Source organism: Poecilia formosa, unplaced genomic scaffold, assembly GCF_000485575.1.
Source record: "Poecilia formosa unplaced genomic scaffold, Poecilia_formosa-5.1.2 Scaffold99, whole genome shotgun sequence".
Taxonomy (NCBI): domain Eukaryota; kingdom Metazoa; phylum Chordata; class Actinopteri; order Cyprinodontiformes; family Poeciliidae; genus Poecilia; species Poecilia formosa.
The window spans coordinates 1,034,160-1,046,592 of NW_006800038.1; the positions used below are offsets into that span (position 1 = coordinate 1,034,160).

The following is a 12,433-nucleotide window of genomic DNA, read 5'->3' on the forward strand; positions in this document are numbered from 1 at the left end:
TTTAACTGATTCCAACAGAAACATTTGAGCCAAAAAACCTTTTAGAGCCGAAACAGGGCCGTGTTTTTAACTTGTTACAGCCAAAGAAAAGCCACAATGATGGCATTAGAACGCAATCAGTGCCTGTCGGCTGATTTATTCAGGCGGGACTGCAACATAACCCGTCCTGAAATGTTCTCATTTGGAGTTAAAAGCAAACTGCAGTCATAAGCAAAAGGCCAAATTTCCTACACACACCTAAGGCCATCCATCATGACGGTCGCGGACTAAATGCCACCTAGTTTTTCATGACTAGAGCAGATCTGTGATTAGAGGAGAGCCGGAAACGCAGCAGCAGAGCGGATCGCTGCAGTGTTTATCCGACAGCTGGGAAAAAATTTAATTTAAACATTTTCAAGCACTTACAAGGGAACTTTTCAAACTTTTCCAGCACCAACATTTTGGAGATAAAACATCACAAATTCAGTAAAATAAAGACAATTAAATCACGTTATTTTATTTCTATTATTAATATCCTGTGAAAATATTCTCCATCAGGAACAATGTAAATTAAAATATAACTAAATTTATATTTTGAAATGTCTCTCACACACACACACGCCTGTCAAAACACTAATTTAACCAAAATAAAATAAAAAACTACAAACAAATTCAGATTCAAAAATACTTTACTGATCCCAAAGTAAATGAAATGTTGTTAAACTCATTAATTCAGATTCTTCAAAGCGTTATGAAGATGGTGATATCACTCAGTCAAATTTAATTTTTATAGCACATTTCAGCAGCAAGGCATTTCAAAGTGCTTTACATCATTAAACGATCTTTACTGGCTGTTGGCAGTAAAGATCTCCTGTAGCGGTCTGTGTTACAGCGAATCTGAAGAAGCCTCTGACTGAAGATACTCATAACTTAAAAAAAATCTTTATTTCAATAACTTAAGAGAGAATCGACCACAAACCAGTAAGTCATTAGTTGCGTTTCCATTGACGATATAATAGAGCAACTTGGAATCACGATTTTTATTTATTGTGACAGGCAGTGTAGCCTTTAAACATGTGCATTTGACTGCACTTTATTACAAACACGCAGACTTTCCAAATTGAAATTTAGGATTTTAGAACGCTGCATCTGCTGGTTGCTGGAAACCCCACCTCTGGGGGTCACGTAGGGGTCATGGAGGAGGCTAAGTGAGACCTCACACTGGACAGGGGCCGGCGTTCGGGCGGCGCTGGCATATGGGTGTGAAGGAGGCGGGGGAGCGGCCAAGCTGTCCACTCTGCTTCTCCAGAGACGTCCAGCTGTCACAACAGACACTTACCAGCCCTCACACTAAACACCCACAGGGGAGACGGGGGACTTGGGGGCACAAAGGGGCATCAGGGGTAGCATCCTTCCCGTTTCAACCAGAAGCAGAGGAACTGTATGCTCTTCCTCCTGTGCCGGCCCTCCTCCCTTCCAACTCTGAAGCCAGGGTGCTAACCTGCTAATTATAGCCGCTAAAGGATGAAGGTCTGACCCAGATTCTTATTTTAGGTCCAGAGTTCAGCGAGAGCAGAGAGAACCGACCCAAATCAAGGCCGATCGAAGCTAATTATTTACAAGAATTACTTTATCACTGCGAAACACTAAACCCTACTCAGTATTTGTGTGAATATCTTAAAGGGGCAGCATTAAGTATTTTCCAGGCACAATCAAGTAACTGTTTCTAGGCCTGTCATGATAACGATAAGTGAGGCTACTGCAAGAAATGATAATATTGCTGTTTGAGTCCAGGTGTTTTGAACAGCCAAATTTCTCAAAAATGCATGAAAGAATTAAGGCAACGCTTCAGGTATGTTTTTTGATGAGGGAACAACATTATGACATGATGTAAAGTTAAAATAAGTTGATTTTACATAATAATAATAATAATAATGATAAGCCCCTTTAGTAAGCTTCTCATCAAACAAAACTAACTACAGAACTGTCAGTTTCACAACTTTTTGTTTTCTTTTAATGATTTGTAAAAGTGCTGCCTGAATCTGTTGTCTTATGTTATTTATTTATGTACTTTTTTTTTTCATTTTAGCCTTTAATCTCTACAAAACCCCAAAATCTTATCAAGTTTTTGGTCTAGTTTCTAGAGCAAATATCTTAGTAAGTAATTATTCAGAAAGAGATGGAAGGTTCTTTTAGGTCAATAATTCCTTAGTGCTGATTTGGTGATCATGTGAAAATGGCTGCAAACAGATGTGCTATTACGCAACCGTACGTCTTAGAAAAGCAGAAATTGAGCGTCCTGTGCAACCAACAACAATGCAGCAAGTGCTTTCTGGATGGAAAGTCAACAAAACACTTGTCTTATCCAGCAGCCATTGTACAGCGCATACAGTAGTAAAACTAAACGTGCTGGAGCCCAGCTTGGGTTAACAGGTAGTGGGACAGTGTTATTTAACATTTAAGAGGTTTTTGAAACGGGTCGTTTTCACCAAAAACATCAACTTATTGCTAAAAAACAAAATTGCTGTTTTTAGAAACAGCTAAAACCCAAATGAAAGCGTAAAAACGTACAAAATGTGACATTTGCATAATAGTAATATGAATTCTGTAGCCCAAACAAAATTAAAATGGCCTGATTTTGATCAACTTTAAATATTTATTGTCATAAGGAAGCCTCATTTTGTAGTGTAAACATTTTTAATTCACAAAATGAAAAACCAACAGAGTTGTTTGCCTTCAAAAAAGCAGCCAACATCTCCCAGGAGTGTTTTCTTTCTCCACCAAACCATTCCCTCCACAGTGACAAAGAGTCCCAGTACCACCCGTATCACTTAACCTCGTGTCAAAACACAGGAGTAACACAAGCGCAGGGAGCAGGTGAAGGTCCTGAGCTCATAAAGGAATGTGCAAGCTGGGAGTAACACCCTGCGCACAGGAGCGGCCCTTTACTGGAGGGGTACAGCCGTTTCTGCAGAGCTAAAGCTGGAAACTGGCCAGGTAGAGACAGGAGAAAACACACCTTCACCTCAGGGATCCACAGAGCAACACGGCACGGACACGACTCAGCGGTTTGGATTAAGGGATAAAAAGCAGGAGTTGGCTCTTACCACGGCGTCCCGTATATCCGGAATCCCTTTATGGTGACGTCCGAGTCCTGCAGGTACACACAGTTTGTGAGGAGTGACTGGACATTGTCAAAATCCTCCGGTTTGAGTTTGGAGACTGAAGGGAATCTGTAGTAATCCTGCTTGACCAGCTCTGCCATAAAGTCCTTATCGAAGGTCAGTTCGTGGTTCCCGGCGATCACCACCTTGAACTCGTACGGAAGGCCACCTGGAACAGACGAGAACCGACAAACTGGTAAAAAAAAAAAAGGTTCTCTGTAGCAGTCTGTGTAAAATTTGGTCCAGTTGTACGAAGAATAATGTTTCCCCTTCCCAATATGTTGGGAAGGATTAAAGGTGAACTATTATGCTTCCTTGAACAAGTTAGAAGTTGAAAACATCTTTATTAAATTTGCAAAGCAGCCAATCCAGAAGAGGCAATCCTCTTCCTTTACTGTGATTGGCTGAAACGCCATGACTTCAGACAAAGATGACCATAGATGCTAAATTCTCTGATAGTGTTAGCTTAGACAGTTTCCTCTGTCAACTTAAGTAGCTCACTTTTTTTCAAACTTTCTTTAGCATCTTATTTTAGCGGTTAGCATGGCTAGCATTCCGAAAGCATCAATAACGAACCGTATTTCCTAGCTAAAGTAGATTCTTACAGTAGCAAAAAGTTTCTAAAAGGCTGCTAACATTTTTGAACCTAGAGTACAAATCGACTGACAGAAATTAGCGTTTCTCTTTTTAGCCTTCCTGTTATCTGCTTGACACTCTGTTCTCTCTCAGTCCTCACATCAGAATGATGAGATAATTTCTCAACTATAAATAACAAATGTTATCATTCTGTCACAAATATATAGCTCTTAACTGTTTCTAAACCTGCCCTGTATTTTGCATTATCAGAGATATTAGCATGGATTTTAAATTCAAGAAAAGTCTAATTTTAAAACATTTTAAGACTGACTGTAGAAACCATAAATAAGTATAAAACTGATGTATAGAAAGTGTTTTGAATTATCAAAATGTGCAGTTTTTATTTGCACATTAACACAGAAACATCTTCTAAAGCGAACAGAGATCTCTAGAAAGTCTGTATATTTTCCACCTGGTGTGCCAGTTTTTACAGAAACAGATGTTTGTCCAAATATTTTCCACCTGCAGCTCTCCCTTTATCCCTCAGCAGCTCCCTGTATACCTAACCCGGAGCACAGATCACGACTGAAACGAAAGCCAGATAATTGAAGAGAAAAATACCTTCAATTCAGACAGTGAAAGAGGTTACAACCACAGCCGACGGTTCAGCTTGACCCCTACAGGCCACCGTCCATCGCTGTAGCTGTCAGGCAACAGGAAGAAAGCATGAACCCGAATCTGAACTAAATAGAGAAGAACATCTATTACAACTCTCATCCCCTCATCTTTCAACTTCTGCTCTGCCCTTTTCTCGCTCCTCTGTCAAGGTGATTTGTCCCGGTTCCCCTCTGCTATCAGGAAACCGACTCACTGCTTTATTCCACCTGACTGAGCACTCAACCAAAGGTTCTGGCCTTCATCACCTTCCCATCACTCCCAGTTTCTCTTTTACCGCTCCAAGCTTCTCTTTTTACTGGCTGTATCAGGGCAAATCAGAGCCGTGAATTATGCTGAGCATTGAGAGAAAAACAGGAATTTCAGAGCAACCCAAGGTATAGCAGCGTGTGATATAAATTATGGCAATATTAGATGACTGCTAGTTAATAATTCAACATTTTTCCCACAGCAAAGATCGTAAGTTGTTTTTTTTTGTGTAACCCAACAGCTACAGTACTCTTTCACAGTGCTTGGCTCAAATAATAAATAAAGAGCCAAAACATCTAGGAAAAAGATAAAAACTTATAACACCAATGCAGAGTTCAAACTAAATATATTGAAGGTGATCTATTACGGTTCCTTGAACAAGTTAGGATAGGTTTATGGATTATATAAAAAAAATTTCATAAATTTTTTTTGCACAAATCATTTTTATGTAATGAGATTTCAGTCTGGTCAGTTCAGAATGAGCTGTTTTAGGGCGTCTTGTCACTTTAGATCCAAATAAGCTGCTGCTGGCCACGACTCCAACTCAAAATTTAAACTTGTACGTGAAAAAAAACATGCAAACGGATGCACAATTACACAACCGCACATCTTTGAAAAGCATAAGTTGAGCCTCCAGCACAGCCAACAAGAATGCAGCAAGTTGTTCCTGGAAGTCAACAACAAAACTTTTGTCTTTTCCAGCAGCCATTGTACATACAGTTTACATAAAGCAATAAAACCAGCTGACCAAATGAGCTGGAGCTCCATCTCGGTGGTTGCTAGGTAACGGGGAAGGAGTTGCTAGGTGACATTGGATTCCTAAGGTTAATTTTCCTGACAACAAAAAACATACTGGTGTGTTTTTTTAAGTGTTTGGGTTCGTTTTTAGAAACAGTTGAAACCCAAAAACATCCAAAATGTGAGTTTTAACAACTTTCCTAACTAGGATTGAACTGGAGTGAAACTAAGACTTTGAATCTGATTCCACAGTTTTAACGAGCCACCAGAGAGCGAGCTGAAGCTCTCCCCATCCCCTATGTCTCTGTGCACAGCCTGCCAGCTGGCTGAAAAAGGGGCTTTCACACTTTCCTCTTCCTTACAGGGAAAAACAAATTCAGGTTTTTGGAAATATGTTCAGTCACAAGAAACATCTAAAGTGATGGTGCAGCAATTAAAGGAACTCCACAGGTCACTTTTAAAACAGCGTTTCTGTTATGCATCAATCAGCTTGTTACTCCCTGAAGACAATGAGACAAAACATGAAATCTACTTAAATTTATCCACAGTTTAATACAAATCTGTGTTTAGGTGTATGTATCAATATGAAAGTATGTGGTATCGATAAGAATCTAATAAATGGAATAATGTTTTATGATAGCAGCGGTAGGAATAAATCTTTATTTATTTAAACAGATGCGTTTACATCATGCTAAATGTTTCTGGTTTATATTTTTGTACAAATACATTTTTCTAGTATAAAACCAGTTTGTCCTGCTGCAATAAGCTTCCAAAATCTGATTTAGCATCATTTTAATATCATTTTACTTGTTAATCTTGTCCTAATGAGAATACTGTGTTTGAGTCAGTTTTGACCCTTTTTTATGGTTTTTTAAGTATTACAAACAGAGTCATTCTGAATCGATATGTTTCAATTTATTGTGTGTTGATGTAAAATTTCCTGTCTGCCAAAAGAGCCGACTCACCTCAATGCAGCTAAAATTACCTAATGGCATAAATTAGCTGATTATTTAGGTTTGACAAACAATCTAAACTGACTAAATGGCAACATAAAAAACACTCTGTCAAGAGGAAACTCATGAAATGAGCCACCATACTTTAGAGCAATTTAAAAAAAGATATTTAAATTTTTATGTATTTCTGCGTCTAATCAAGCAGAAGACACAAAGTGGTCCTTTTCACTGCTGTAAAAGTTTATTTTTGCTTTTTATGAGCAGTTTCAAGCTTTACATTTGCAACAATTAAAACAGTCTTTAAAAACAAGCAGGAAACTGGTTCTGGTTCCGTCGAACAATAAAGTATTTACGTTTTCCATGTAGGCAGGTGATTTAATGTGAAGCTTGGTTTCAGAAAAAACAGAAGACACTGTTTTAAGATTAAGTTATTTACATATTTTATGATTATTTTGTATTACAATCCACCCACAGAGTTGAGTTTGACTGGCAGGAAGATATTTGTTTCATAACAATTTGCTGCTTTGCTCCTTTGTGCCATATGACTTTGGTCAGTAATAACAGAAGGTTATGATGAAAGCCAAGAGGGCAAATTGAATAAAATGCTCAATAAAAGAGTCCAATAAAACCTAAATGTTGAGTAAAAACCGAATTGATTTACCATGACATGTGAACAAAAACAGAGGAGAGCGCGCCGCTTTATTCTGCAGGTGGTCAGATTGAACAAAAAAATCCCAGAAAAAGAGAAATAATTCCACATAAAAACACACGGGGTCAATAAATATCAGATCCAGCACATCCAAGTTTGCTGGGAATGAAAGTCTAACGGCTCCCCGGTCTACGGGTTTCATTTCTGCTCCTCTAAATTAGTTCTTGTTGCATCTGAGGGTCATAAATTCCAGTTAAATGAAAACGTAGACCCACAACACACTAACTGAATCAGATGGCCATTTCCACACCATCACACACACATACACACACACACACACACACACACACACACACGCGCGCGCGCGCGAGCCAAAACTGCATCATTTCCTCTGCCACCACCATCTCCATCATTCCACTGGGAATTTCTACGAATCTTTATCATCGCCTCGGAGTTTTGATGGAGTGATGCACCTGCAAAGTGCAACAAAAAGGAAAAAAAGAGGAAAAACTGCAGAGCATGAACTTGTAAAATGTTTTGTCACACATTGAGAGCAAAAAGACATCTGAGCATTTAAAAAGTTTTATTGTCAGTGCAAACCTAAAAATACTCCGAGTTAAAAAAGTTCGACATACTCTATTCGAAGTTAAAGAGGTGACAATCTCATAAAATTAATCTGTCATCTCTCCTCACACATCTTCAAATTAATCCTGGAGGAAATGTGACAAAAACAAATCAAATAAGGGGTTTAAATTTAGATCATAAGCAGGAAAAAAAATCACTCCATTAAGGTGTCAAAAACCTGGACCTGGAGTTAATTTTCTACTTCAGCATAAACAAGCCACATTTACATAAAATCTGAAGGTGTAAAACAAATTTAAGACAGAAAAAAGTAAACTCAGGCTGTAAGGATGCAAAAGGGCTTTTGTTTTAACGCAACATCACAGGGATGAAAGAGATACGTCGGTTAGAGTCTGAAACCAGATCAGAGGCAGAGCTGCATTATCAGATAAGCCGGGTCACAGGAAGCTTACTCCTGCGCATCGATCTCTGATGATCTGCTCCGAGAGGCCGAGTGGGAGTCAATCCTCCAGACAAACGGACCGCAGGAGCACAAACGCTTCAGAAACGCTCCACGTCTACAAACCCAACGCCAGCACACTGAGCCTGTTCTTTTTTCACTGGAAGTTCCTCTTTTCCGCAGAAAATCCAAGATACTTGGGTAAATACTGCGAGACTCAAAGGGTTTTTACTGGACTACAAAATAAAATCTCAAATTTTTTATCCTTTTTTCCCACTTTCTTTCCAAAAAGTGTTTTTTATTTCTGTGAGTTGAACAATTACAGAATCATGGTGAGTCTTCGAGAATTGTTGTTTAATTAGGAGAAAATAGTGATAATATAAGCGGAATAAAGACAGAAGAACGTCGTAAAATTACAAGAAGTTGTTTTAATGAGAAAGAAGTGGATTCTTATTCTTGTTATAAAAAATAAAAGGTCTTAGTCTTCACATCACTGGCTTCTTTTCTTAACCAAATTAAAGTATTTCATGTAGGGAGTGGTTTTAGACACAAATGGGTTTAAAGACATGTAAAGAGAAAGGCTTACATTTTATTAAATTTCATCAAATTTCAGCAAAAATAGCACAAAACAAAGATCTTAAATTCTAATTTCACCTTTTCTGCCTGTAGTTTGAATAGGCCACTCTAAAATCCACCTCTTCATTCTCCTTGAATGTTTCTGTGAAGTGTTTTGGTTTGGCAATAAAACCCACCAGTCAGATGTGTGTTTCAGACGTTTTTGTTTGCCGGTTTCGCATGTTTTAAAGATCTGGATGTGAATACCTGAAAATCTCAGAATCAAGCGCTGCCCTCCTGTCTTCCCGTCCGGTCCGAATGTTTCTGTATTCATCAGAAATGAAAGGAAGCAGCCCGTAGTTTCAGAGGAAACTCTGGCGTTCTGTGCCCTGCTGCACCCATCATTCAATTCCTGAATGACTAAAATATTTAACTTCCCCAAGAATTTAAAATGTCAACTGGAATACAAAAATCTAACTCAATATTTCAAATCAGAATAATACAACAGTGTATTAGGGCCACTGCAGATAGGAAAAAAAGCTGCAGTAAATTTTCACAAAATAAAAAAAAATCACCAATTTTGAGATTGATCTCAGGATTTCTTTGGAACAATTTTTGAATTTTCAACTTTTGAAACTGAGAAGGTTCCAATTTTTTTCTAGAAAATTCCTCAGATTAATGTAAAATGTTCTGAGGTTTTTTTCTAGCACATTTCCAACTTTTTCTAGAAATTTTCTGAAATTAATCTAAAAATTTGAGGGGGTTTTATCCTAGAAAATTTCATTTCAAACTGACTTTTTTTTTTTACTTTTTTCTAGAAATGTTCTGAGAGCAAACATTTTATATTTTGCTAGCAAATTTTCAACTCTTTAAACTCAGAAATTTCCCCATTGTTTTCAGAAATTTCTTAGATTAATCTGAAAACTTCAGCTTTTTTTGCAAATTTTTGATTTTTCAAGCTCAGAATATTTTTTTTTCTAGAAAATTTCTAAGATCAATCTGAAAATCTCAGATTTTTTGGCAGGAATGTACTCCCTTTTATCCCCATCTCAAATGGCCCCAATACGCCGCCGTAGACTGCAACAGAAGAGGATCAAAGGAAGGAAAATACTTGAACCTTTTCCATTGTTCCTTTAGTGTTTAAAGGAACAATAATTTTTAACATGATAATTTTTATCATGTTATCAAATAAAAATTAACCTAAATATCCACTTTGCTGCCATCATATGTGAAAAAAAACTCCTATCTTTAAATTAAATAAAATCAACTAAATACAAATGTATTTCTTCTCCGTCTCTTGACCTACTTCTTCATTTCCTCACTCAAGAGAACAACAAAACCAGCTGCAGCGAATATAAATAAAAACCTTTTAGACGCATTATCTTAACAAGAACTAGTGTGTTTTCAGAGCAAACAGCAACAAAGTAAAAATACATAAATGAGATCCTTTTACTTTAAATGATGCAGGAAACAGACATGAAACCTCCAAAGATTACGTGTAAAAACATGAAGATCTTTGTTTCATTTCAACTTCCAACAGTCCAATAGAATATGTTGAAGTTTCTAAATATTAAGCAATTATTAACTTAAAACCAGCAGCTCATATGTCTTGCTAAAAAGTTACTTGTAAGTTGGTTTTGTTTTATTTTAGGTGTAATGAGACATTTGCTCTAGAAACCAGACTAAAAATACTTGGTAAGACTTTGTGTTTTTGCAGTGTAGGAGGGATGTGAGGAGTTTCTGGATTTTAATAGCATTTTATTTTATTTTTTTCTTCCGTTTCTGTCATAAAAGTAGGTCAGTGTCACCAGTGAGACTGCTGCGAATCAGCAGAACACTCTGAAGAGTTTTTAGAGGGAAACTTTCACAGCGACCCTAAAACTCAACAGGGTGCATCTCTTTGATACAGATGAAATACTTTTTAATTCAATGCTGGTAGCAGCTGCTGGTTTTATTTATGATGTCAGTAACATTGAGAGGTCCTGAAAACGAACCCAAATGTCCACTTTGCTGCCACCAAATGTGGAAAAAAAAACACAAACTACTACTATATTTAAATTAAATAGTAAATTTTAATTAAGTCATTAATTAGTAACATTGTGTAGAAGAATCTTAACAAAAATCAGTTTTTTATATTTAACATCATCAGCCACCATGTTTGTATTCTTCTGTTGCATGATAAATTAAACACTGTTCTGTATTTTGCAAACTCGAATGTCTTGATTATTAAAGGTCTGGGTCACATGTTCATATCCAAGTTTAAATGTTTACTGTAAATTTACAGTACAGACTAAGTTAGATGATTTTCACAGAGCGTCAGGTTAATTTGATTCATTTGCACAGCAAAAACACAGAATCTTATCAAGTATTTTTGGCCAAGTTTCTAGTCCACATCTTAGTTCACTTGAAATAAGAAAAACTAACTTACAAGTAACTTTTCAGCAAAATGTAGGCGCTTGTTTTAGGTAAATAATTCCTTAATATTGATGAAAACGTTCTTGTTCCACTGAAATTATTTCCCTTTTAACTAGAACTTTTTCATAAATATAAAGGAATTAGTTACTTAAATCAAACTATAATTTGCTGAAAAGTTACTTGTAAATTATTTTTTGTCTTATTTCAAATGTAATAAGATATTTTCGCTAGAAACCAGACAGAAATAACTGGTAAGATTTTGTGTTTTTAAGTTAAGTCGCTACAACCCAGAGGAGGAACTGAATGCCTCACACATTTCCCACCCACAGCATGGGGGCAGAGGGAGAGGTCAAAGGTTAACTGAGGCAGGGTGTAAGGGTCGGCCAGGTTAAACTGGACACTTCAGCTGACCAGCTGGGTGAGTCAACAGGGAAAGGAGTTCTTGTGTGGTCTGGCGACCAGTAAGACTCGCAACGCGTCTCACGCCTGTGACAATGTGTGTGTGTGTCCAATAACATGGAGATAACTGTGTGTGTGTGTGTGTGTGTGTGTGTGTGTGTGTGTGTGTGTGTGTGTGTGTGTGTGTGTGTGTGTGTTGGGCAGTTTCTTACCTAGCCAGTCGTTGAACTTCTTGACCTCAGACGGAAGGCCGAGCTCTGTGAAGTCGCCCATGTGGAGCAGAACGTCGCCGTATGGCATCTGGATGCCATCTGTACGCGAGTGTGTGTCGGAAACACACACGAACCTGGTGTGTCCCGCTGGCTTGGGAGTGTCGTAAGGAATGGGGTCTACCCTGAGGGGACAGGCAGGGAGAACGGGCTTAGAAAAGATCCATGGCAGCGGGACCAAAATAAATCTGACCCATTACGACCCATTTGCATGTACAAAAACATGCAAACATATTTTGCATGTTTTGTACTTCCATTTGGGTTTCGACTGCCTCTGAAAACAACCCAGCTGATTTTTGGGCAACAAGTTCATGTGTTTTGGTGTCTGGAAAATGAGCTGTTTCACAAACCTCCAGAACGTTGAGTCATGTTCCATGGGCATTGCCCGTTGCCTAGCAACCCCAGCAGAGCTTCACCCGTTGCCTAGCAACCCCAGAAGAGCTTCCCCATTACCTAGCAATCCCAGCAGAGCTCCGCCCGTTACTGATTAAATAACATGCTTCACCTCAGCAGTTTAACATTTTAGACCTCTGTTTTGGTTTTTGCTGAAGAAAAACAAACATACACTTAATCAGAAAACTAGCTTTGCACAGGATTTTTTCTTCTTTTTTTTAATTTCTAACCTACTTTACGTCAGGAACCTGAGATGGATCAGATACCAAACAAAACCCAAAGAGAGATGTATATTTTTATATGCATTTGAAAACAGAATAAAGGAACTTCACCTTTGCTTTTAATATTAGTTAGCTAATATTAATTATAATATGGGAAAAGTTCTCTTGTTCCACAGT

General features: G+C 37.8%; 1 protein-coding gene across 2 annotated transcripts in view; it reads right to left on the bottom strand.

Annotated features, from left to right (window-relative positions):
- mpped2a (metallophosphoesterase domain containing 2a) overlaps positions 1-12,433 on the bottom strand; it is a 71,474-nt gene that overhangs the window by 33,942 nt on the left and 25,099 nt on the right. For both annotated transcript variants that reach the window (XM_007558783.2, XM_007558784.2), the window contains exons 3-4: positions 11,586-11,767; positions 3,087-3,312 (exon numbers count right to left, since the gene is read on the bottom strand). In XM_007558783.2, the coding sequence (XP_007558845.1) occupies positions 3,087-3,312; positions 11,586-11,767 (408 nt within the window). The remainder of the gene's footprint in view (positions 1-3,086; positions 3,313-11,585; positions 11,768-12,433) is intronic.